The 25,762-nt window shown below is 36.9% G+C and overlaps 3 protein-coding genes and 2 pseudogenes across 3 annotated transcripts; 4 read left to right on the top strand and 1 right to left on the bottom strand.

Moving 5' to 3' along the window:
- Positions 1-868: 868 nt before the first annotated feature.
- Positions 869-2,597, top strand: LOC113308349 (dehydrodolichyl diphosphate synthase 2-like). The gene is made up of 3 exons (XM_026556821.1): positions 869-1,471; positions 1,571-1,638; positions 1,967-2,597. Exons 1-3 carry the CDS (start codon positions 986-988, stop codon positions 2,412-2,414), a joined length of 1,002 nt encoding a protein of 333 aa, XP_026412606.1. The 5' UTR covers positions 869-985; the 3' UTR covers positions 2,415-2,597.
- A 131-nt stretch (positions 2,598-2,728) lies between these two features.
- Positions 2,729-4,763, top strand: LOC113308350 (annotated as a pseudogene).
- Positions 4,764-5,313: 550 nt separating this feature from the next.
- LOC113307796 (isoprenyl transferase-like) lies at positions 5,314-6,950 on the top strand. Its single transcript, XM_026556247.1, has 3 exons — positions 5,314-5,784; positions 5,874-5,944; positions 6,081-6,950. Exons 1-3 carry the CDS (start codon positions 5,386-5,388, stop codon positions 6,523-6,525), a joined length of 915 nt encoding a protein of 304 aa, XP_026412032.1. The 5' UTR covers positions 5,314-5,385; the 3' UTR covers positions 6,526-6,950.
- Positions 6,951-18,753: 11,803 nt separating this feature from the next.
- On the top strand, positions 18,754-19,802 carry LOC113312514 (annotated as a pseudogene).
- Positions 19,803-19,815: 13 nt separating this feature from the next.
- Positions 19,816-25,402, bottom strand: LOC113308465. The gene is made up of 2 exons (XM_026556932.1): positions 20,928-25,402; positions 19,816-20,830 (listed from the first exon to the last, which is right to left on the bottom strand). The coding sequence occupies exon 1, from the start codon at positions 24,546-24,548 to the stop codon at positions 21,834-21,836; it is 2,715 nt and encodes a 904-aa protein (XP_026412717.1). The 5' UTR covers positions 24,549-25,402; the 3' UTR covers positions 19,816-20,830; positions 20,928-21,833.
- Between the last annotated feature and the right edge of the window lie 360 nt (positions 25,403-25,762).

Genomic DNA, 25,762 nt, shown 5'->3' on the forward strand with positions numbered 1-25,762 from the left:
AATGGGAGATTGAGCCCTGGGCTTACCTTAAACAAAGAATCTTTTGTAGATTTTGAACTATGAATTGATTGCATACATTCTAGCCTTCTAGGATTTGTTTTCATATGTTGGGTATTGCCACAGTTGATGCGCAACAATATGCAGTGACGCATTTCCCAACACACACACCACTACTACACATCTAGTCTGTTCGCAATCGGAGGATTTATAATTATGCAAATTAATCTCAAACTGTAAACAGTGATTTTGCATCTAAAAATGTGAGAAGAATCAACTCTGCATAGCTAATGGATATTCTCTTGTTATTATTGCTCTTGAATCAATATGCTTCATCTATTTAGCAAAATAGGGAAGGTAGGATATGCATCAATTAATCCTATACCTTTTAGGAATGACACTTTTAAGTTCTAATGTGCTTCTAGATGGGGCAACAATTTTAACTGAGGTTTGGGGTAGCAAAATCTCAGGGCCGGCCCTGGCAGTTAGTCTCATGGAAGACTTATCTAGATCTTGGAGTGGTGATGCTTTTGTAAACTACCAGAAATCGTTGAAAACGACATTTCAAGTTGTAATATCGGGGGGTTACCCTGTTTTCTTATTTAAAAATAAAAATAAAAAATATCATAGATATTTAATGATTTTTTACGTATCCTAATTGAATACCTAAGAATTTTAAGGATTGTGAAATATCCTTGTAAATCCTAATCCAATAGCATTTTCGTTCCTCGCGCGTGCTGTGCCACTGACATTTAATGTACTGTCGCCTATTTAAACTCCACCATTGATTATCTTCTAGATTTACACGCGCCATCATCCCGAACAGATGGGGTAGATATCTAGATCCTCATGAAGTACCACCCATTTCCATAGTCCTTACCGCTCCGTACTTAAGTTGGTGGGGGATTTAACTCTCTCCGACGGTTAATATTGGAGAGGTGACTCAAAAACCCAAAACCCCTCAAACCCCAAATCAGTAGAACCCTGAATGTCTGCTATGTTTTTCCTGCAGCTTCCTCTTCCTTCCATGAAAACCAGATTATCCCCTTCCATATCATTCAAACAAGTTCCATCGATTCTCAATAGTCAATCTTTTAGTAGTAGCAGAAAACATTCATCACAAATTTTACCTTCTTCTTTGTCTATTCCCAAATCATCTCTTATCATCACTTCTTCTGCAACTAAAGCTGTGATTGAAGAAGTAAATGAAGGTAATGAAATGATAACAGATGCAAAAGTTCAGACAGAGGAATGGCGTTTAAGGACTGGTCTTAAATTAGAATCTATTCCAAAACATGTAGCAGTAATCATGGATGGAAATGCAAGATGGGCAAGACAAAGAGGTTTACCTCCAACTTCTGGTCATGAAGCTGGACTTCGTAGTCTCAGAGAGATTGTTGACTCTTGTTGTAAATTGGGAATTAGGGTTTTGACTGTATTTGCTTTCTCTACTGACAATTGGGTTCGGCCTCAGGTTAGTATTTTAAAATCTACACATAACCTGTTCTGGAAAATTACTCTGAGATATTATTTTTTTCTGTTTTTATCTTAATGAATTGGATTTTTGTTTCAGATGGAGGTTGGATTTCTAATGAGATTATTTGAAAGAGGGTTAGAAGATGAATTGGAGAATTTTATGAGGTAATAATTGCTGTCTATAATCATGATTTAGTTAGGGGATTTGGTTCCAAGATTTAATCCTGGGGTTTGGTGGAAAGTTAAATCTCTACATGGTTGAACTTTGTTTTCTGGACTAGTAGTTTTATAAGTTTTGCTTCCTTTTGTTTGCATGAAAAATGCGACATTTGTAACATTGGACATGTCTTGGTTTGTTTGCTTACCAGCAAATGCCGTTAAATCTAATACGTAGTTTGTCATTTCGGCAGGAGAACCCTTGTTTTAGTTTGTCTCTATCTCAAGTAATCATGTGCCAGTTAAACTGAACAGAAGTTTATTTGGTTTGTGACAGGAAAAACATCCAAGTATCTGTAATAGGTGACTCGTCAAAACTTCCAATTTCTCTGCAGAAATTGATAACTAAGGCGACAGAAACCACCAAGAACAACACAAGACTTCAACTGATTGTTGCAGTTAGCTACAGTGGGAGGTATGACTTAGTTCAAGCATGTCAAAGTATTTCTCAGAAAGTAAAGGATGGTAAGATCGAACTAGAAGACATTGACGAAACCCTAATCAATCAGGAACTGGAAACAAGCTGTACAAAGTACCCTTACCCTGATTTACTTATTCGTACTAGCGGCGAACTTAGGATTAGTAACTTCATGTTATGGCAATTAGCATACACTGAATTGCTTTTTGTAGAATCACTCTGGCCTGATTTTGGTGAAAGCGAGTTTTTAGAGGCTCTCCACTCGTTTCAGCGGAGGCAGAGACGATATGGGGGTAGAAATTCATAAAAGTTCGCATGCTACATACACTCAGTACACATAGTAAAAACTACTAAGTAGAGATGTTTGTTAGGACAATCTAGTTGAACTTGTATATTAGTGTTTGTTCAACACTACTTGGTAAATATTTTTTTTAACATGATGCTACTTCAAATTCACTATAATTCCGCAATTAAAGTCTGCTATTTGTAATTGATTCATTCTTTTATAAGCACTCACATCTATAGCCAACAGTTAACACCGTCTTTTTATAACAGTGGTAGTTCTTGCAAGCAAAAACAAAGAGCATTTGGGTGATTTCCCTTATTTTTAGTTCTATTGGGGAAGATTTATTTGATGAACTAGTGGTATGATTCGAATGATTTACTTGGTCCAACTAAAAAGGTACTAGATTGTACAGTTGAACCAGCAAGCAACTAATGTATGTCCGGTTGCATAGATATGATTACACCAGGATTGTACATTACTTGCTTCTGTTTTAATATGAAAGAAAAACATTTCCTTTCAACAGGAGATGAGATTAAGACAGAAAAACATTCAAAAAGTGACATTTAGAACAAGAGTATCATGGGAATAGTTATATAATTTATTTGTTTCACTAACAGGGTAAGATTAAAAGTAGGCATGATTCAACAACTAACTATACTGACGTTGGTGACACACAGTGTTACATTGGCAGTTAATTTACTAGTCCCACTGCACTGTGTCAAAAGCTTTTATATAAATTGAGTGCTCAAAACCAGGAATGCTCCATGCATTTACAATTCCAAGTTATCACCAGTTCTTCCATTGAATTTCTCAATGATTAATATTTACCTTGTAGTAGCAGTGGTAGTGGTAATGGTAGCAATTATAGTAGCAGAAGAGTTTCGCAAATCTTCTGCTTTGCTTTTTTTTAACTCATCATCTCAATTTGCAAAAAGTGAAGAGAGGGTTATGGTTGGAAGACTATACCAGGAAAACATTGGAAAAGTTCCTTCTAGTTCTGATGCAAAAAATTTATCGAAGGATGAACTTCCGCCTGGTCTAAGTCGCCAACTGATTCCGAAACACGTGGCATTAATCATGGATGGCAACCGAAGGTGGGCTAAAAAAAAGGAATTCCACCTATGTATGGTCACCGTGCTGGAATCCAGGCTCTTATAGATCTTGTTCCAATATGTGGTAATTGGGGTATTAAGGTCTTGACAGTATTTGCATTCTCTTCAGAGAATTGGATTCGACCTCAAGTATGTTACTTCTACTTCACTAGATATCTCGGTCTTTCTATTTGGAGTTCTTGTTTTGTGATTAGTTTTATTTGAGTTTTCAGATGGAGGTTGACTTCTTGATGAATATGTTTGAAAGAATTTTACAGGAAGAGCTGGACAATTTCATGAGGTAACTCTTATTTGTTCTGAATTAGTGTCTTCGGCTATTTAGAGCATCTGTACTTGTATGATGTCCCATACGGTCGCCGATATTTTTTGTGATCCTTAATAAACACCGGTATACTGCAATTTTATATAAACTATAAACATTGGCAGAGACAAAACTCTGGGCTCAGGTCTGTGTCAGGTGAGAATGTCTGCTCGGTCATGTGGGGGTTCGTCTAAGTTATAAACTGGCACCTTAGCTGATATTAATCTCGTTATTTAGTTTAATTCAGTTCTTTTTTAAACAGTAAATACTAAATGCTTATTTGTAACAGGAATTCGGTTCGACTATCTGTAATAGGAGATTCGAGAAAACTCCCAAACTCGTTACGAAGGTTGATAATGAAGACAACGGAAACCACCAAGAACAACTCAAGATTTCATCTGATAATGGCAGTTGACTATAGTGGGAGGAATGACATTGTGCAAGCATGTCAAAGCATTTCTCACAAAGTAAAAGATGGTTTAATCAAACCAGAAAACATCGACGAACCCTTGATCAATCAAGAACTGCAAACCAATTGTACGGAGTTCCCGTACCCTGATTTACTTATTCGGACTAGTGGTGAACTTAGGATGAGTAATTTTTTAATGTGGCAATTAGCTTATACCGAACTTTACTTTGATGAATCTCTTTGGCCTGATTTTGGTGAGAAAGAATTTGCAATGGCATTGCATTCATTTCAGAAAAGACAGAGACGATTTGGAGGAGATACCAGAGGGGATTTGGGAGACGATACCCAGAATAAAGGGAGCAAGTGATAACTACTCATTTCAGCAATTACATGTACTAAGTTTTAGGTTCTTTCTGTTCTATTTTGTACTGTGCTCTGCAGTTGTGCACCCTCTCATAACTTTGTTCTGTCATGGAAAGTCTTCGGCTCCGACTGCGGGTCAAGAATTTTCAGTAATGGTATTGCTGGCAGTGATAGACTTATCTTGTGCAACTATCCTCAGTAGCTGTTCCGTTTGAGTAACAACTCTTTGTAACAGTATTTGATCTGTCAGATTCCTTTACAAATTCAGAATTTTTTACTAGTTACATAATTATACTCTGCTTGTAGAAAAAGGAGTGTCACATTGAATTTACTATACTGTTTTTCAAAGCCGATGACCAAAGCCTTAGGCACGGCCTAGTTTTTATTTTGGAGTAGCCTTATTAGTGGTATATTACTCCAACTCCGTGCCCCCACTAAGAAGTAAGAAGTACTAGCCAAATATTTCTGCGACATTAATGCATTCTAAATATACCTCAAGAGTAACAATACGTGCAAGGGACATGAACTAGCCCGGCTCAATGTCGTAAACCCATGCAGGAAAAATGCTCTTTTTTCCAGGAGGATATGGTGGGAAGTTGTTAGTTGATTATGTACAAAAATGAAAGCTAAAATAATGTGACAAGAGTTTTAGACTTGTACAACACTTACAGGTATGGCGGGGCTATTTAAAATCCGTACTCGACATCTTAAAACGGATCTAGTAGTGGTGCTGCACCGGCAATTCATACTTCAGTTAATCGAACTAGTATTTTTTCCGATACTCCACCACTACCAAAGATTCTTGTAATGATTTACCTACTAATGGTAGGAATGGTGGTGTTGGTAGTGGTAATGATAGTGGGAAAAAGGTTTCACAAACCGACACCTCTTGCTGCAAAAGAGAAAGAGAAGGTGGTGCCGGACAAGCAGTTTGAAGCGGATACTGGACAACCTGCTGCTAGCGATGCAAAAGCTTTGTCAGAGGGGAAATTGCCGGCCGGCCTAAGGCATGAGCATTTGCCAAAACATGTGGCAGTTATTCCGGATGGTAACAGGAGGTGGGCAAAAAAGAAAGGAATGCCATCTATATTAGGCCATGGTGCGGGTGTGCGAAGTCTTTTGCAATTTGCTGACTTATGTTGCAACTGGGGTATTGAGGTCTTGACAGTATTTCTATTCTCTACTGAGAATTGGGTTCGACCTCGTGTCAGTCATCTCTCTAACTAGATTCATTTCTTCCATGCATACAACTGTTTTAGCAATTTTGCTCTGATTTATTTTTTCTTTGTTTCCAGTATGAAGTAGACTTTCTAATGGAAGTTATTCAAAAAGGAATTTTCGAGGAAGGGCTGGAGTTGTTCATGAGGTAACTGCTCTAGGACCAAAATCCAAATTTGCATGGTCTTTAGGCACAACGATCATGCTATGCAATTGTATGTTCAAAGTGCATACAGATTGTTGACTAATCCTTATCTTGCAATTATTACATTGATTTGGAACAGAAAAGGGATTCAAGTATCTGTAATAGGGGATCCTACGAAGCTACCGACTTCGCTACAGAACTGGATAACAAAGACAGCAGAAGCTACTAAGAACAACTCAAGACTCCACTTTATCCTGGCAATTAACTACAGTGGAAGAGACGACATTGTACAAGCATGTCAAAGTATTTCTCGCAAAGTAATGGGTAACTCTATCAAAGTAGAAGACATCGATGAAGCCATATTTAGTCAAGAACTTAAAACAAACTGCACTGAATTCCCTTACCCCGACCTACTCATCAGGACTAGCGGCGAGCAGCGGATCAGTAATTTCTTAATGTGGCAATTAGCTTATACTGAAGTTTATTTTGATGAATGTCTGTGGCCTGATTTTGGCGAGAAAGAATTTGTCAAGGCATTGCTCTCATTTCAAGGAAGACACAGACGATACGGTGGGCAACATTAGAAGGAGACAGGAATTTCTAAACTAAAAAGAAAGCAACATTGTTATAGAAAAATGTGTGCTAACGAAACGTCTAATAATATGGCCCTCGTTGCAAACAGTATATTAGTGCCGACATAGTTTTTGTTGTATTAAGCAGCTGAAGCCTGAAATTGAAACTCGTTTTTAAAGATAGAGAAACACAAGTGGCCTGTATTGAACTGTCCATCCCATCACCGTTGCGTGGAGGTCTGCTCTTCACAAAATGAAAACACTGGCCCTTGTAGTTAAATGAGCCTTCAATAGCAGCTCTTGGTGGTGCCATTTGGTACCAAATACGTGTAAACTAAAAAAACATTTTGCAAAGTAAAGCTACAAAGACTTGTCTGCTCAAAAATGGGCTAGAAAAACCTATAAATGTACCACCAAAACAGGCAAAAGATTGAGAATATAAGCAGTAATTCTTACATTAAAGTTTCTCAATGATCAATATTCTTCTCCTGGGCGCACTGGTAGTGGTACTAGTAGTACTCATTGCAGAGGTGTTCCGCAAATCTTTAATTTCTTTTCTTTGCAAATCATCAACTCATTCTGCAACAAAACAGGTCCAAAAGGGAATTGGAAAACTAGGAATTACTAGGTAGTCCAGGAAACCCAGTACTGGTTACTCTCTAATCCACCCCTAGAATAAAATTATCCGCTGGTCCAAAAACATGTTTTTGGACCAGAATATTTATTCCGTAGTCCAAAACGTGCGAGTCACACAAGACAAGTTTTTGAAAAGTACCAAAAATACCCTTTCTGCAACTCCACGAATAAATCAAAATCAGTTTCTTTCTCTCTTTTTTTTCATCTCAGATTGTTTTCTCTTTTGGTTTTCTCTGCGTTTTGGTTCATCACAGTATTTTATCTCGTTAATCACAGCTATTATCTCGTAAATCATCTGTGCTTCGAAATCAAATTCGAACAAGGTATTTATCTCGTAAATCATCTTCCTCTGCTGTTGTTCTTGGAATGTTGATGAATAATTAGGTTTATTCTGATCCGATTTCTATCAGAATAGTTGTCTACGATGTACATTGTTATCTTTCTTTTATGATTTCAGTTTTGTGATGATTTATATTGTTCAATTCAGTTTCCGTTCGATTTACATTGTGATTTTTGTGTGTTTCAATTAGGTATCTTAAAATCGAATTAGGTTAATCTCAGATTCGAACAATGTATGTTACATAATCACCTTTTCTCTGCTGCTGTTCTGTTTTAGTTTCTTTGTAATCTGATATAGGTTTGTTTTACTGTATTTTTTGATATAGGTTTGTTTTGTTAGATAGATCGTGTAGTAATTTTGTATTCTCTTTTTGATATAGCTGCAGTTCTTCTATTTATAGAAGATGAAACTCAAAACATATTGATATGTTGTAAAATATATTCTACATGTTACTCAAAACATATTGATATTAGTTATTCTACATGTTACATACCAATACGTACTACATATAGCCTGCGCTTTTAGTATGTATCGTGCAATACAGTAGATGCCAATACATATCAATATGTATAACTTATATCCATTCAGAGACTTAGTTAATTTTTGGATCATTTACAGGGTTAACATGTCTGACGTTGGTCCAAAACCAGACTTCTCCATATTTCTCATGTATACCATAAGCAATATCATTTTGCATATGAGGTTACATCGTTTTCAACTTTAGAGGATTTGAAATTTTGCATCTGTAATATGTGGAGCTGGTTGACTCCATCGACTATTCTGGTTAACTATTTCCAGAATCAAGCGATAGTTCCTATTCTTGCTGATGTAACACTCCAGGGCATCTCTGCATTACATTCTTCAAAGCAATCAGCTTTCTTTGATTTGCACGTGGATGTAATTTCAAATGGCGCGTCTAGGCGTATGGAAGTTGACAGTAATGCAGACTTAGTTGTCAGTGCAAAGAATAGTTATTTGAAAGAAGGTAAAGAAGCCCCAAGATGTTTTTTTCAGATGGTTGGGATAAGATTTTTGATGATACAGATCAATTATTCTATGGTGGTGTTGATGCCGTACGTATAGCATGCCAAAAATACTGCATGAGAACTGGATATGAGGTAATTAAGAAGAAGAATGACCTTGAGAGATTCACCGCCGTATGTAGTGTGAACGGTTGTTCATGGAAGCTTCACGCAACTGCCATTGGTAGTTCTATTGATGTTTTTAAGATAAAGGAATATGTGGGAAGGCACACCTGTGGTGGTGGTTATATGTTGAAGAATCCAAGAGTTACAAAAAAACTCATGAACAGTCTAATTCATGAGATGGTCAGGCACAACCCTCGCATAACACCAGCAGAGATCATAGATTATCTTAAAGTTAGTGGTGGAATTGAAATCCAGTATCACCACGCATATCATGCAATTGAGTTGTCGCATAAACAGATTTTTGGTAATGATGTTAAGTCGTACACTGATCTTGCTTGGTGGGTGAATGCTGTTAGGGAAACAAACCCTGGGTCATTTATTGATTTCGATTTCAATGATGCTACAAAAAGATTCAATAGACTTTTTGTTTGCTTTAGAGCTTGTATAGAGGGATATAAACTATGTCGTCCCATGATTTTCTGTGACTGTACATTTCTCACTGGAACTTTTAAAGGAGGTCTCATGGCAGCAACATGTCTTAATGGTAATCAAGGTAACTGGTTCTTTTTTTTTTGATATGTAGTGTCTGGTAGTTAGATCACTCATATTGATCTTACTTCACTATCTGACAATGAGTATTGACCATACTACATACTACATATTCACCTTACTGAGTATGAGATAAACCATACTGCATGTGAAAATGTAGTGTCAATCAGTTGCTTAACATGTTATTATGTAGTGTCAGGTTTTCACATATCAACAAAGAGGTAAACCAACTGCATGTCAATATGTAGTGTCAATATTAGTTGCTTAACATAACTAGTAATTCCTTTTTGCAGGATTTTATCCGCTTGCGTTTGCTTTAGTACCTGGTGAAGACAATATCAGCTGGGAATGGTTTTTCAAGAAACTGAAGGAGGCTTTGAATGATGATCGCCCAATCACTTTTATGACTGACCGAGGTGAAGGGTTGGTTAAATATATTCCCAAAGAGTTCCCTGATTCTTATCAAAGATATTGTTACTTCCATTTGGACAAAAACTTACCTATCGCAAAGTCTGACGAAAAGTATAAGGAAGTGACTGATGCTTTCCGAAAGGCGACATATGCTCTTTCTCCTGCAACATACGAGGAAGGTCTTCAAGAAATGGTTAATTTGGGAAGGCCTTGGGTTGCTGACTACTGCCGCAACATTCCAAAAGAAAAGTGGTCCAATGCTTTCTTCAAGGGTTGTAGTTATGGTTACACTTCATCTAGCGTTGCTGAATCGTTCAATAGCTGGATTAACAAAGAGAAGAAATTACCTGCGTGTGCGTTCGTTGACTCGATCAGGTTTGTATCAGTTTCCTTAGTCACAGTACAAGCTTATATTAGTTTTCTTTTTGTAACAGTATTAGCATATATGTTCTGTTAATCTACGTATATTTTTAGTATAACAGACTTTGCTATCCCCTTGTCGTGTAGGATACGTATGATGGAAATGATGTCAGAACGTCGTGAAGAGAGTCTCTTGATGGACCCAGAACTGCTAACCCCTACGTATCAAGCCTTGCTTGAACTACACATCCAAATTGGCCGTCCCTGGAAAGTTAGCCAGTCAGATGCTAATCGTTATGAAGTGCATTCTCCAAGGTTAGCGTTTACCCCTAATCTCTATCATCTGAATGTTATTTACTTTCTCTTTCTTTTTTTAAGTACCATGTTTCTGTGAGAACATATAAATATGTACTGTGTATATTAGGTGTACTGAAAAATAACACATGAATATGTACTGTGCAGATCTCATATGGTAGATCTAGAGAGAAAAACTTGTACTTGCCAACGATGGCGCGTTTATGGTTTTCCATGCTCGCACGCTACTGCACTATTACTATTACTAGATCTGGAGGAAGAATTCTTGATTACGTTGAAGATTATTTCAAAGTTACCACTTTTCGTAAGCTATATTCAATAGCTATTAGACCCGTTCCTAACCACGACAGGTATGTGTCTTTAATCAGTACATTTTGCATAACAATATGTAATGGTAGATACCACTTACACATGTAATAGCAATTGAAACTATCAACAAAACCTACTTACATATGGATGTTACATACTGATATGTAATGTTAGATACCACTACATTTTTTTATATTTGTTTTTCAGGAACAATATACCGTGTACATATTCATATGTAGTTGTGGTTCATTCCATTTATATGATACTGTTTTTTTCTCACAGGCCCGATGAGTATCACGTAGATGATATCGTTCTCCCAGCAGAAGTAATTAGGTCTCCACCAGGCAGGAAAAAGGGGAAACGTTTTAAGTCTGCATTTGAGACTAGTAGAAAATCTGTCAAGTGTTCAAACTGTAATTTGAAGACTCATCACAACAAGGCAACATGCAATCTTATCCGACAATATGAACTTTCTGAAGAATGATTTTGTGTCAGGTATGTATTTCAGTCAGATACATATTAATGTCTTAATTAAGTAAGTTTGATACAATACAATGTACTTTTAAGCAAGTAGTGTTCTGATTTCTCTTTTTCTTTTATCACAGGCTTGAACGTGCAGCAGAATGTTATATCGATGATGTTGCCAGATTCCTTTTCCACAATTCTTTCCTCTAGCCCTTGTTTATTCTATTCTACCGTTTTTCTTTTTGATTTTGTCAGTACCAACTGAATTTGGTTAATAAGTGTTTCATTTACAGTACATACATTACAAGTGTACTGAAAATACTGTTTTTGTTGTTTCTTAGAACATCTTTTGGTTTTTGAAACATTATAAGTCTATCAAAATGTAGTTATTGTAGTTATTTTCGAATAATGAAATATGTTTTTAAGTCTATCAAAATGTCATTATCTATCAGCAGTAGTGAAGTATTTACATACTGAAATTACATGTCAGTATTGTAGTGTTAGTATCTACCACTACATACTGATATGTAGTGGTTGTAGTGTAACCATACTAGATGTTTGTAACAAGAAAACAATTAAATATGTACTGGTTTGTGGTTTAACCATCTTCCACTAAGATTATTTAGAACATCTTTTGGTTTTCCAGCTGATTCACCATCTTCACGGGGGTCGAGGGGGCAGCGCCCCCTCGTATCAACAACACAAAATCATGTTTAAGTAACACAATTGAAATATCACTACATTAAAGTTAAACCCAAATTCAAATTAAAAATCACTACATATTAGATATATGTTTTTGAACATTCTTGAACTCATGAAATGAAATGAAACCAAGAATAAAAAGAAAAGAAAATAGTTAAATAGTGATATGTACTGTCAGATTACTTTTAGCAAGTAAGACTATTTTTATGTCATCTGCCAACTGATTTCCGGTGGAGATGCTTTCAGCAATTTGCATGCTAACGGGACCCTTTTGTTACGAATCTTCGCTTGCACTTCTTCTCATCTCCCAAAGGCACTCCCACATATTTTCTTTTTGACATCATCTTCATAAAATGCATCACAAACAGTAGACAGTCTGGCGAACCCCCTTGTTGAGGTGCTTCACATTCATTCACTATTACATTCTTCATTGTTACTTTGTCCTTCTCCATCAAGTACACGTTGATAGGTACGTACATGTAATCTGCCATTTTGCAGGCGTGTGGATAACAAATACCTCCCCATTCAGCCTTAGAAGAATTGTAGTGGTTGAACACCATTTTTTCGCAGTCATACTCAAGTAGCGTCCAATGAAGATTGTGGTGGCACATTGGTACAAGAATCTTCTTGATACTTTCATCCATCGCCAATATTGGTTTGTAAACAGAATCATGTGCTGCTCCTTTGAGGTTATCCGGGAACTCGACATTGTACTGAAAATGGATGTACTTGAAATAGTTTATATCTAATTTTGTTTTATGCAATATTGATATGTAGTATACCTACCCCTACATACTTTTTTAATTTTTGAATATGTGTTGTAGTAAATATGCGTGTAAGATAACAACTTACCCAAGCGGATGGATCCAGATGCAACACAGGCAAGTATTTCCTGTATACTTCGTGCATCGGTTGCTCATTCTGAAATTTGGTGTTAAGCTTGTATTGTGCGTAGTTGAGAAGATCTTGTTCTAATAAATCGTTCTGCACCAAGTCATCAACTGTAGTTCCACTTACACAAAGACCACCTTCTCCCACTCTCCAAGCAATTGAGCTAGAAAATAAACGACGTAAAGGTTAGTATTCTTTGTGTAACAGTACATACTGATATGTCTTTCTCAGTATTTTTTATACAAATATGTATGTATATCAAAAGTACATACACAAACTAATAGTACATATCAATATAAAAGTGTCAACTGAGAACTCACCTAAGATTTTTTGCATTATTGATGTATGTGGAAAGAGTACTCTTTTGTTCATCGTTCATGTCATTATAGAATGGTGATTTAGTCAGTTTCCGGAAATACTTGCGCAATTTAAGCTTTCTCTTTTTGTTTAGTGGTAGTGCTTCTGCAGCTGCAGCTTTCGGTCCTTTATATGATGGTGAGAACTTACTTCCACTCTCATATATATCATCTACCTTCTTTGCAGGATGGGAACGAGTAACAGGTCTGGTGGGTGTTGTTACCTGCTGCTTTTCGGGCTTTGTAGCACGCTTTTTGTTCACTTTTACCATTTTTTGTTCTGGCTTCTTGTGCTAAACTGTTCCTGCATTTTTAATCAACATAAAAAAATATGTAAATATCTATATTGCATAAAACATAGTTACATCACCTAATCATTTTTGAAAGCATGTAGTGGTATAGTGATTTCTAGTGCTACATACTGATATACATATCAGTATGTAGTGATTTGTAGTGTAATATTAACTACACAAAATGAGATTTTTAGTACATATCATTCACCTGTGATGGAACCTCCAAAATATCTTGCGAGGGGACATCCAGAACATCTTGTGATGAAACATCCAGAACATCTTGTGATGAAACATCCAAAGGATCTTGTGATGCAACCTCCAAATGACTTTTTGAACTGGTTGTAGGTATGTATTCTTGTTGCTTACCTGTAACTTCACCTGCATCTTTCGGTTCAATGGGTTCTTGTTGCTCAGTTGTTTCTTGTGGAATTTGTAAAGGCCGCAAATCTCTTCCAAACAGATTATCAAATTGTTCTCGTAAGTTAATACCAAAAAGACCTTCGTTGTTATCTGGAAGGAGGTCTGCAAACTCTTCGACATAAACACCAATGCCAGAGTTTGCCATTTCTATAAAGTCTGGCATAGACAGCTTTTCAATGTGTTCCAAACTCGACATCATAGTAAACAAAGGTACATCCAGCAAATGAAACTCTTCCGCCGCCAATCCGGCGTTATACTCTGGAAATTTCTGCGAATTAACTACAACTGAAGACTTCGTTTCTAGCATAGTTGTAAGCAACTCTTTGCTGCTTCCTGCCTAACTTCAAGTTGATCAACCTGCAAAAATCAATTGAAACTGTCAACAAAAACCTACTTAGCTTGAGTTTTTTCTATGTATACCACCACAAGAATGTACTGTTACATATAAATATGTTCCACTACAAGAATGTACTGTTACATATCAATATGTAATGGTAGATACCACTACATATTGATAAGTAACAGATAGATATTGATATGTAACAGATAGATAGTGGTATACAAGAATGTACTGTTAGATATCAATATGTAATGGTAGATACCACTACATATTGATATGTCACAGATAGATATTAATATGCTACTTACCTGTGTGTTTTCTTTTCCCTTTTTCTCTTGTATCTCTTTGACTTTTTTCTCCAAATTAGATTTAGCCCAATTTTTAACCTCAGAACGCGGAACTTCAACATCATGGAACTTCAATACTGAAGTTGTTGACAATTCAACCTCAGAGGTGGCATTAACATGAGTTTGATCTTTCGGTGTTGACAAACCAACTTCAGGAATGTTGACATTAGCATCTGTTTGATCTTCCGGAGAACCTTGCATTTCGTTCTCAACTATTTGGTCCACATTCAACTCTTCATTGGGGTTTCTTGGAGTAGGTGTACATCCCAAGCTAACATAATCTTCCTGGCTGGCTTCTCTCTGCAAAGGGAAAGCTTTCCGGTAAATATCATGCAACATGAACTCAAGCTTTGAAGCGTCAACCGGTTCGCCCTCTTGCTGCATTGTGTTGAATTCACTCCATTTGGAAGATATTGTATTCCTCAAATCATCGTATTTAATCTTCCAATCTTCTCCCCCCAATACTGAGTCCTCTCTTCTTTATCTTCTTCCTTCTCTTCTTCCTCTCTCTTCTTCTTCTTCCGATTCGGAATTCTCATCTAAACAAAAAGCATCATCATTTGCTTCCTGTTGAATCCTTCTTGAAATACGATTAAGGATTTGTCTTTCTTCGTGTGTTATCTCATCTTTGAAATCAACATGGAACTGGTACAAATCAAATAAATGTAAAGAAGCAACTACATATTAGATATTACCAGGGAGAACTACATATTGATATGCTAATAACTACATATCAATATGTATCACCACAAATTGATATGCTAATAACTAATAATCTATGTATCTCTCAGAGATTACATTCTTATCTGAGTAAAAAAAATCATGGGTTTTCTTATAAGCATGATTTAGGTAGAGCGAACTTGATGTAGTTTTGGTTTTCTTTTTTCTAGGAGCCATTTCTATGTAGTATGATGAAGATGAATAGTAAATGTAAAATGAAAACAGATAATATGATCAAAACAGAGCAAATTTAATTGTTTGTATTTAGAAGATTACCTGGATGGCTAGATTAAGATCAGTCGTATGAGGAAACACATATGGAGAAGAGAAGAAAAGGAACTAGGGTTTGTGAGAAGAAAGTAGAAGCCCTAGTTGATCATGATTCATGAAATTGAAATGAAGAAAAGAAATGGGAAATTGAAGTTTCTACACTGTACCTAAGCAGCATTGATATGCTAATAACTACTACATATTGATATGCTAATTATTACATATCAATATGTCGAACTACGTGTACTTATCAATATATATTTTTATTATGACAAAATATGTAAGGCAAGTTTACCTGATACTCAGAAAGATCAATATCCTTTAGGAACTCAGCACATATCTTTGTATGATTCCACCTAGACACTCTTGGCACATACATTCTTGCAGGTTCTGTCACTATATCCTCGGGCGCCACCAAATGGGTATGCTCCGCAAACCATGGCTGCAAAATATTGATATGCAGTATTAGATATACTATCAAAATGTAGAAAACACATAAAACAAAAACATTTTGAAGTAGAATAAACAAATAAATAGATTCTTACCAACAAATAAATAGCACAACCATTTGTGCGTTCTACGGATTCAACGTTTTCATTCAGCTCTTTCTCTAAATGAGAATGGATGAGGTCAGGCCATGAAATATTCTTAGCCTTCTCAAGATCAAGAACGAAACCAATAGATTTTTCAGTTAAAGCGTTTGCATCACTTGTAGCGAAAAATAATGAAGTGCACATATACAAGCAGATAAGCCTAACAAGATCTTCGACATCTTCCTCGTCTTCCTCGTCTTCTTCAGAATCTTCATTTGATTGATCACCCACGCTTTGCAGAGACTCTTCATCAGACTTCTTCATTTTCAGATTAATTGGTGTTCGTTTAAGGATATTCAAGATGGCCTTCACAATCATTGGCCTAGTCACTTTATCACCAGCTTTCATATCAGTAGGAAAAGTCCTTTTGAAAAATTCTGTTTCACGCCATCCACTCTTTTTATTGACTTGGGTAAGCCTATAATCAAGATATTCCCTATTTGGAATTCTCGGCATCCCATAAATAAGTGCCATTTCTTCTGGTGTGGATACTAGCTCATTCGGTTGGCCATGCCTTTTAAAGACAAATCTAAGCTTGTTTGGATCTTGACCCCTAACGTAACAGCGTAACATTTTCGTCATTGCATCTTCAATCTTCAACCAATGTTCCAACTCAAATCTTGTGTACCAGAACATTAGGAACAAGTTACCGAATGATGCTTCAGAAATCATCTTCAGCTGCAACTCACTCAACTCAAGGTTTTCAGTGGACTTCGCAATAGCCTTCTTAGTGGTCCTAATAGTCTTCGCAAGCCCCCACAAGCCCCTGAAACCGCCACGGTATAAACTTCGTGGTTTTCCAGCTCCTTTCTTACGCTTATTAGCACCTACACAATAACAAGAACCAAAAACTAATACAGTACATATCAATATGGTATATCAAATATGTAGTTACATCATCAATATGTAGTTGTAATATCTACCAAGTATTGAAACTACATATTATTAGCAGTACATACGAGAATATAAGTATCTACCTCTACATATTTATATGTAATATGTTATGAGAGTATAAGTATTTACCTCTACATATTAATAAGTAATATATTATGAGAGTACAAGTATTTACCTCTACATATTGATATATAATAGTAGATACCACTACGTATTATTTTAACTATATATCGATTTGTAATAGTACGTATGGCATATGTATCTGCTTTGATACAATAAAAATGTAAAAACACTTAATACCAAAAACAAGCACAACAATGCATCATTACATACTCATAAACATATGTTATTAAGGATACATATTATTCATACGCTTTTGTTCTTATATGTAGTTGTACTACATACCTTCTACATTTGCTTTCCCCCCTTTTGCTTTTGGTGAAGGAGTAGCAGCTCTGAAGGCAACTGCTTTCTTCCCCTTCTCTTCCCCTACACCATATCAAATATGTAGTTAATGTATCTACCATGAACATGAAACAACTACATATCAAATACCACAACATACTGGTAATTTTATAACTACATACTGATAACTACATATGAACCACAATTTTATAACTACATACTGGTAATTTTAAGATTGAATTATCTTCAGTTTTAACATTACAAACCTTCTTTCAGGAGCGCTTTTGCTTTCCCTCTTTTTTCTTTTCCCTTTCCTTTTGGAGAAGGAGTAGCAGCTCTCAGGACAAGTGCTTTGTTCCCCTTTGCTGGTGGTGAAGGAGTAGCATCCTTTGTCGTTGTTTTTCCTTTTGCTTTAATAGTTGCCGCTGCTGTTTTTCTTTTGCTTTTTGCTTCAGGAGCAGCAGCTGCTTTCTTTCCTTTGGTTTTTGTTGTTTTTGTAAACCAAAATTTTTGTACACATTACATATTACAGGCAGATAATAATATGTAGCACACATATCAATTTGAATCATTACATATCAATAACTACAAATTGCAGACAACATATTGATATGTAGTACAGATATAAAACATATGAATCACACACTGCGTGTCAATATGTTGTGTCAAATTACATACACAACAGATGAAAAACATGTAAAACATATGACTCACGGAGATGTTGTGTTTCTATTGAACAAAAAACATATGAATCACACATTGCATGTCAATATGTTGTGTCAAATTACATACACAACAGATGAAAAACATGTAAAACATATGACTCACAGAGATGTTGTGTTTCTATTGAACAAAAAACATATGAATCACACACTGCATGTCAATATGTTGTCTCAAAATACATATACAACATATGAAAATATGTATATCAGACACTACATACAAATATCTAGTGATTCCATTGAGCATAGAAATGAAAAAGAAAAACGACAACAACTTACCTATTTTCTGATCGATATGTTTCTTCCTCTTTGTTGGTGAAGGAGTAACAACTTTACTCCTACTTCTTGTTATTGGTGAAGGAGTAACATCATGGGGTGTTTCTTCGGGGTTTGTTGTTGGTGAGTCATCATCGTTTTTTCTTCTTCTTTTTGCTGGAGAAGTGTTTTCTTCTGTAATTTCTTCTGTAATTTCTTCTGTAATTGTCCTCTTAATTTTTCTATTCAATACCATTTCTCTCTTCAATTGAATGAAATGAAAATTATGTCTGAAAATTAGGTTTTCTGTAACTGTTGTTGATAGATTTTCGATTTCAAATTTCGTTAATTGTTGTTGATGACCTTTATCGATTTCGTTTTCCTGTAATTGATTTCAAATTTCGGTAACTGAATTTGAAAGAAGGGAGAGAACTGAGAGAGAAGAAACTGAAAACTGAGAAGAAGAAAAAAGAAAAAGGAACTGAAATAATCCCGTGTTATGGGTATAAAGGTAATTGCCACTGTTTTTAAACATTTTTGGACCAGTGGATAATTTGTTTATCCCGCTGGACCACACAGTAATCCCGGGTCGGGCTCTAGGACTAAACAGAAAATTTCTCATTGGAAAATCCTTGGACGACAGCGGATTGCCGAGTGGTCTGAGCCGTGAACTTCTTCCAAAACATGTTGCAATCATCATGGATGGAAACCGGAGATGGGCGAAAAATAAAGGATTGCCATCCATGGCAGGCCACAGCGCTGGAGCTCGGAGTCTTATGAAACTTGTTCCATTATGTAGTAAATGGGGTATTAAGGTCTTGACGGTGTATGCTTTCTCTACTGAAAATTGGGTTCGGCCTCAAGTCAGTCATCTCTTTCCCTTTCTAGCTGATTTCTCTTATGCACACTCGATTTCTCGCTTCCTAATTGACTTGATTGTTATTTTCAGATGGAGGTCGACTTTCTTAATGAAGTTGATGGAAAGAACGCTTAGGGAAGAGCAAGAGAATTTCATGAGGTAGTTTATGTTCCGGAAAAGAAATGCACTTTTAAGGATCTGTATGCTAATGTTAGAAATTCCTTTGTAACAGGCATGGCGTTCGAGTTTCCGTTATCGGGGAATCAAGAAAACTCCCCCAGTCAGTACAAAAATGGGTAACAAAGGTAACGGAAACAACCAAAAACAACCCAAGACTTCATCTGATATTGGCAATTAACTATGGTGGAAGGAACGACATTGTGCAAGCATGTCAGAGCATTTCTCACAAGGTAAAAGATGGTTTAATCAAACCAGAAGACGTAGACGAAACCGTAATATGTCAAGAATTACAAACAAAATGTACTGATTTTCCGTACCCTGATTTACTTATCCGGACTAGTGGTGAACTTAGGATAAGTAGTTTCTTGATATGGCAGTTAGCTTACACTGAATTTTACTTTGATGAATCACTGTGGCCTGATTTTGGTGAGAAAGAACTAGCGAAGGCACTGCATTCATTCCAGCAAAGACAGAGACGGTTCGGAGGACAAGATGCAAAGAACAAATGAGAGAGACAATTAGTAACAATCTAAATAATCAAATTCTGTTGTGAGATCTCTTCTTACAATGTTTCCAGAGATATTTGACGGCTTTGCAATTAAATCCTCATGTAATTCTTTTTATGATACCAAGCAATACAAGATTTAGCAAACTAACAGAAAAACAAAAGAGAACTAGTTGACGGCAGTTATCTTCAATAATGATCTTGTCGAGCTACATTCTCTGGGTAAACTTGAACGCTAAGATCACACCTTGTGTCTCAGCTATAAGTGGGTCAGATTGACTGGATGTTGCAGCCTGAAAATTGGCTATCACAGCAGCAGAGGCCTTATAATCCTGAACTCCATCAATTTATCTTTACAATGTCAACTTCCAGAGGGTTCGGTAGTTGTTGAAGGAATAACTTGCTCACCTTCTTCATGTTTAAACTACTCCTTGAACAATGAGATTGACTCACAAATAACTTCCTGCACCAATGGATTTTTAATTTTTTATCCTCGAAATATTCAAGTTTCTACTTTTCCAGATTCCCCATAAAGTGTTTGCACCATAGCAAAAGGTCCCGTACTTGTTCTTCAAACTCAGCTAGCTTTCAACCTGCCAAAGCTTTTTCCACAGGAAAGGATTACTGGAGCTAGAAGAAGACTGACCACGATCATCCTCCAGTTATTTCTGAAAGGATTCCGAGCTGATTTCTCCAGTAGGTGTGCGTGTACTTCCATACTAGTTTGTCCCTCGCCCCCTGCCTGAATAGCATCAACTGCAGTATTACTGCCAACTCAAAATAGAGTTTTGAGAGCTAAGTTCCAACTCAGAGCACCACTGCCACTACAGACCATTAGCTCGTTAACTGATGACACTTGAGATTGGTGCAGATTGTCTGATTCAGGCCTACGGGAACTGATAGCAGGTATCCACGGGTCTTGCCAAATGTTACCTTCTTTTCCGTCTTCCAAAAACATCCTTCCCTTGACTCATTCCTAACGGACAGTGTGGCCTTCCATAGGCTTGATTAAGCAGCTGCCTCATTAGCTTCCTGTAAGGAGCCATTACGAAGACACTTCGCATTAACAGCTGAACCCATGGAGTATATCTGCCATTGATGAGTCGCCAACCTAATTTTGCAACCATACCTTGTTAAGTTGTTCTAGTGACTGTATATCAAATCCGCCCTTGTCTTTGCTCTTTAGAAACCAATCCCAATTTATGCAGTAAAGATGCCAAGAGTTGTGCCAACACCAAAAATTTCAGATTGTTTGATCAAGTCTCGACCTGCACAGGAATCATTGATGTTGCCATGAAGTAGACAGGGATGAGAGCAAGAACCGATCTTATCAACTGCATTCTTCCCACGCGAGACAGAGAATGTCACTTCCACCCAGCTAGTTTAGTCTCCATCTTCTCGATATAGGTACTGCACATATGAGCTGGTTGAAGAATTTTAATGCCCAGGTAGTTTTCATTGACATCCATGGACCATAGGTCCATAGCCCTTATCCCCAACAACATTGCAACAGAAGTTCTTGCTGAGAAGAATAATCTGTTTTCTGTAAGTAATAAAGTTCATTTCCTTTCTCATAAGAATTCCATTCTGTTACCAATCACATTATACTAATACATTCCTAAGGTCAGAATATACATTAAGATAATGGTCATAATTTTGCTAACTAGCCAGAGCATATACCTGGTCAGCTGCAGCAGGACCAATCATAGTTCAAACAGAAGTTCTACAAATTGCACAGGTGACACAGCAACTAAATTTCTCAATCACATGAAATATACAAATCAGTAACGTCACTTGAACATATCAGAGGGGAAGCAATTTTCTAGTCAAACAGGACAAAGAATAGAAGGAAATGAGGAAAAATGCATTTGAAAGGAACGAGGAAAAAATTAAATAAAAATGAACAAATTAGTCAACTGACGTTATAATTCTCTCGTGGAGTAAGCAGAAATGGAACAAACTGCACAAGAAGAAAAATAATAACAAACTTCCTAACCGTAGAAACAAAATGCACATACTACCGACCTCAAAAATATTATGTTTCTGAACCTTCTGGAACACTGGATAGTTCTTCACATTCAATGAAAGTTGGATTAAGAAACTTTGCAATGAAAGCCCACATCTTATACACATCTTCAAAATTTGTGAGAAAGCTGAGAGATGCTGTCACCACTTCAACCCGAGCAAATGCCTTTTCCTTCCCATGTCCCCCATTTGCACGTTGTTTTGGATCGTCGACCTGAATATGACTAAGAAAACCAATACCTAGAGAGATGTTATTTTGCTCGCCCAGTCTTTGAACACTTTCAGGGTGAACCAGTGCACCACTACCATCTGTCACATTGAATGCTACAGCTGCACCCCTTTCGTATTTGATCTTAGGGCCATATATCTGGACAAGAGGAGTGCCCAAGTTCTCATCTGAACCAGGAAACCTCAACTGCAGCAACGAAGTAACAAGCCAATTGATCAAATAACGCAATCTGAGAGATGTTTTATTAAGGCCCAGCATATCAACATGATCAAGATGCCGACATATTATCTCAGGCTCTCTTCTAGCCCACTCTTGCTCATCCTCATATTCTTCTTCGTCAATTACTGAATCATCATCAAAGATCCCAGAAACTTCTCCTGACTCCAACGTATTGCTCAGACGTTCTTTCTGGTTTTCATCCACTCTAAAAGATACCCTTTGGCCGAAGCTTATAGCACGTTCATTATCCTCCACGCCGAAAAATCTACCCCCACCAGCAAATTTGTTATCTCTCCTTCCCAAAAGCCTAAATTCACCTTCTGTTTCTCTTTTTATTGCACTTTCTTTTTCTTGGCGTATCTCAGAGATTGACCCCTTTCCATTATTGGCTAATTGATTTAGAGCAGTATTGGACTTAGACCCAGATGTTGACTCTCTGATTGTGGGTTCTTCCTGAATCTCACTGAAATGCTCATTTGCATCCTTTATGCTCTTTTTAAAAACTGAATCTGTTTCTGCATATTGTTCCTCCTCAGGAATTTCCTTGAGATGGTCCAGTTCCTGTGAGACAGATAAAACAGCTGCATCAAAAGAGAGGACTCCGTCTTCATGTGCTCCAAGGTTTAGCCGCTTGTCGTCATAGATAGGTTTGGGGGAGATTCGGTTATGGTGTTTCCTGCTGCTAAACCATGGAGGAGGTAATGGAGAATCCAGTTTTGATTTTCCCAAAGTCTCAGAATGATCAGATCCAAAAGGACTATGACCCAAATCAATCCACAAAGAGTTGTCTGAAGACCCATCTTCGCTGAAAGCTGGACTCCTCATCATATCACCTATTGAAATACTCTCAGTTTCTTCAAATATTGTGCTTGCCCCATCTCTGTCAGAACTGTCGTCGTGTTCCATCTCAGCTTCAAAGACATCACTTACCTGACCAGAAGTAAACACACCAGAAAAAGCAGGCAACTGCGACCCTTTGTGGGTTTCTGGCATCATTTCTTCATCAGCAGTGATTCCATCATCCTCCCTTCCTCTCAAACCATCCAAGCCATCGATGGAGTCGCTCAAATACTGCGGGAAGACTGGGACAATTCTTACCATTCCAGAACCAGCACTTCCACTTTGGTTCCGCAAACTTGCCATCACAGATTTCTTTATAAGAAGACAACCAAATCCAGTTGGATCAGATCCAAATACTCGGTAAAATGAAGTGATGATAAAATCTGGCCGAAACAATGACAACCCAAGCGAGTCCATATCCTTGGGACCTAAAGACCCGGCATCCAGTAAAACATGCCAATTGTTCTGCTGTGCCAATGCCATCCACTGATAAGAATACTTAGCCCCGGTAACTCTGGACTGAACAGGGAACACAAAAAGACCAGTTGCGGAATCCTTTTTCCTCCTCTTCTTGTTGGACATTCGCTTCCGTAGCTCTTGGGCACACGGTTTCATGTTTGGCCAATTAAACCAAGCACTGTAAACCTTTGCACCCTTCTCTTTAGCACTCTGAGCCATCCAATTGACAGACTGGCTCTCATAATCAAACATGGTTAACAGTTTCTTGTTCGTTTGAAATGGATATGATTCGGCTAACAATTTAAAAGCAGAACCTCTACTAACAGTAAAAACAAGGCCATATTCACTTTCAGGTATGTTCAAGTAATCCATGATCCTAGATTTTATATCATACTCACAAGTGCCACTTTCAGCACCACCATATAAAGCATGATTACCCAAATTTGCAGTTATCTCAGATAGACTAAATGAACTCGAATCCCAATATTGAAGACTTTGAAGATACGAAAACAACCCAAATCCACAGTAATCAAGACATACCTTATAACCAGATTCTGAAAGATGCCCATACTCATCAGACCTCAACTGATCAATTTTCTCAGAAGATTGAAACTTTGGGTACATTGTAAGAAACTTTGAGAAACATTCATGAAGATTAGGTAATGAGTCCCCGGTCTCGAATGTTTGTTCAGCCGCAAGAGATGTAGCTCTAAGAAATTCATTTTGAGTTTCAAGTCTAGCTAATGATCTTGATCTTACTATGTTGTTATTCCCAGCTTGGTTAGAGGCTGATTCTTGATCCACAATGACTTTTGACTTAACAAGAGACCCATCTTCTGAAGCTTCTTCCAATGCTTCCCTAAGCTTGTTCTCTCCATCTCTATTAATTTGAGATTTCTTATTCTTCTTTGTTTTCTGCTTCTTGTCTAGTATTCTTGCAGCACAGTGAGATATTTTCTTCCATATTGAAAAATGCATGGATGCATCTTCTTCTTCCTCCTCAAAACTTCAAAGATAATAATGAAAATGCAAATGAAAAACCACTCACTTGTTTGAAAATCATTCAAACCCCTCAATGGTCCCAAAACAATGCAAAGCAAAAGGAATGTGCTTTAATCAAAAATCAAAATTTGGAGTGGGAAAACTTGAGATATTCAGAGGAAGACTTTACTTTAAACCAACAAAAAGATATTCAAACCAATTAAACTACCAAGAGATTCTTCTTCTCCTCTTTACACTTTTTAATCAGAAGAAAGAGAGAAAAAGAAACCCTTGAATTCTAGATACCTTGCAACAACAACCCACTAAACCTGCAACTAAAATTCAACAACCATCCATAAAAATCTCAATTTTGACCAACTGAAACCCTAAATTCAGTTGAAAAGGTGTAAGTTTAACCCCACCAATTGAAAAACAAAAAACAAAGGAAACCCAGAAACAGAAATCAAAAATTAAGAAAACCCAGATCCAAAATCCCCATGGAAGATTTCTGGAAGAGTGTTGAAAGAAGTGGGAAACAATAACTTTATGAAGAAGATGGATATAGTAGTAGTATATAATTCTGAACAAGGTAAAACCAACTAAGCAGTGAAATACAGTTGCAACTAACCTTTTATCTCTCTCCCTCTTTTCACTCTCTATCTCTCTGAGTACTAAAAACTGAATTTAATGCGAACCCTGAATCCTGTTGGTTCTGTAATTCTGCATCAACTGTGCTTTCACTAACTACACCAACTTCAATTCCAAAAATATGTTTGCATTCAATTTTCTTTCTCTGCTCTCTTGTTTCACCCAATTTCTCTGTGAATTTTAATTTCTGAAAGTTACCTACCCGGTTGTTATTTACTTTTTCTAAAGACCTATAATGTGGGCAAGTCTTTTGCGTCAAATCTCATACGAATCTTTTTTTCTGTTTTTATATATTAACTTATAGAAATAAATATGTGAGTTTTAATAAGAGAAGACGTGTGTATTTGTCAAAGCTGCCTTAATGGTGGTGTGTGGGGGAGTTGTAGTCCTGGAGATTCTTGCTCTACACTACACAGAAACAGTAAAAATCAGCAAAATATTTTTTATTAATGGTTTTTTTTAGGAATTTTGAGAGAGACAGAAGTAGTTTTCTTTGATTCTATCATCGGCTGACTAATTTTGCGAAATCTCCAACATTTTTTTCTCTAATGCGATAAAATTGT

Source organism: Papaver somniferum, chromosome 9 (assembly GCF_003573695.1).
Source record: "Papaver somniferum cultivar HN1 chromosome 9, ASM357369v1, whole genome shotgun sequence".
In the NCBI taxonomy this organism is placed as follows: domain Eukaryota; kingdom Viridiplantae; phylum Streptophyta; class Magnoliopsida; order Ranunculales; family Papaveraceae; genus Papaver; species Papaver somniferum.

What these genes read in the sequence shown, in the direction of transcription:
- LOC113308349 (XM_026556821.1), top strand. Translation starts at nt 986, where the DNA reads ATGTCTGCTATGTTTTTCCTGCAGCTTCCTCTTCCTTCCATGAAAACC. An exon ending in ACAATTGGGTTCGGCCTCAG is followed by an intron (nt 1,472 to 1,570) that starts GTTAGTATTTTA and finishes TTTTTGTTTCAG; the next exon opens with ATGGAGGTTGGATTTCTAAT. An exon ending in GAATTGGAGAATTTTATGAG is followed by an intron (nt 1,639 to 1,966) that starts GTAATAATTGCT and finishes GGTTTGTGACAG; the next exon opens with GAAAAACATCCAAGTATCTG.
- LOC113307796 (XM_026556247.1), top strand. Translation starts at nt 5,386, where the DNA reads ATGATTTACCTACTAATGGTAGGAATGGTGGTGTTGGTAGTGGTAATG. An exon ending in AGAATTGGGTTCGACCTCGT is followed by an intron (nt 5,785 to 5,873) that starts GTCAGTCATCTC and finishes CTTTGTTTCCAG; the next exon opens with TATGAAGTAGACTTTCTAAT. An exon ending in GGGCTGGAGTTGTTCATGAG is followed by an intron (nt 5,945 to 6,080) that starts GTAACTGCTCTA and finishes GATTTGGAACAG; the next exon opens with AAAAGGGATTCAAGTATCTG.
- LOC113308465 (XM_026556932.1), bottom strand. Translation starts at nt 24,548, where the DNA reads ATGCATTTTTCAATATGGAAGAAAATATCTCACTGTGCTGCAAGAATA.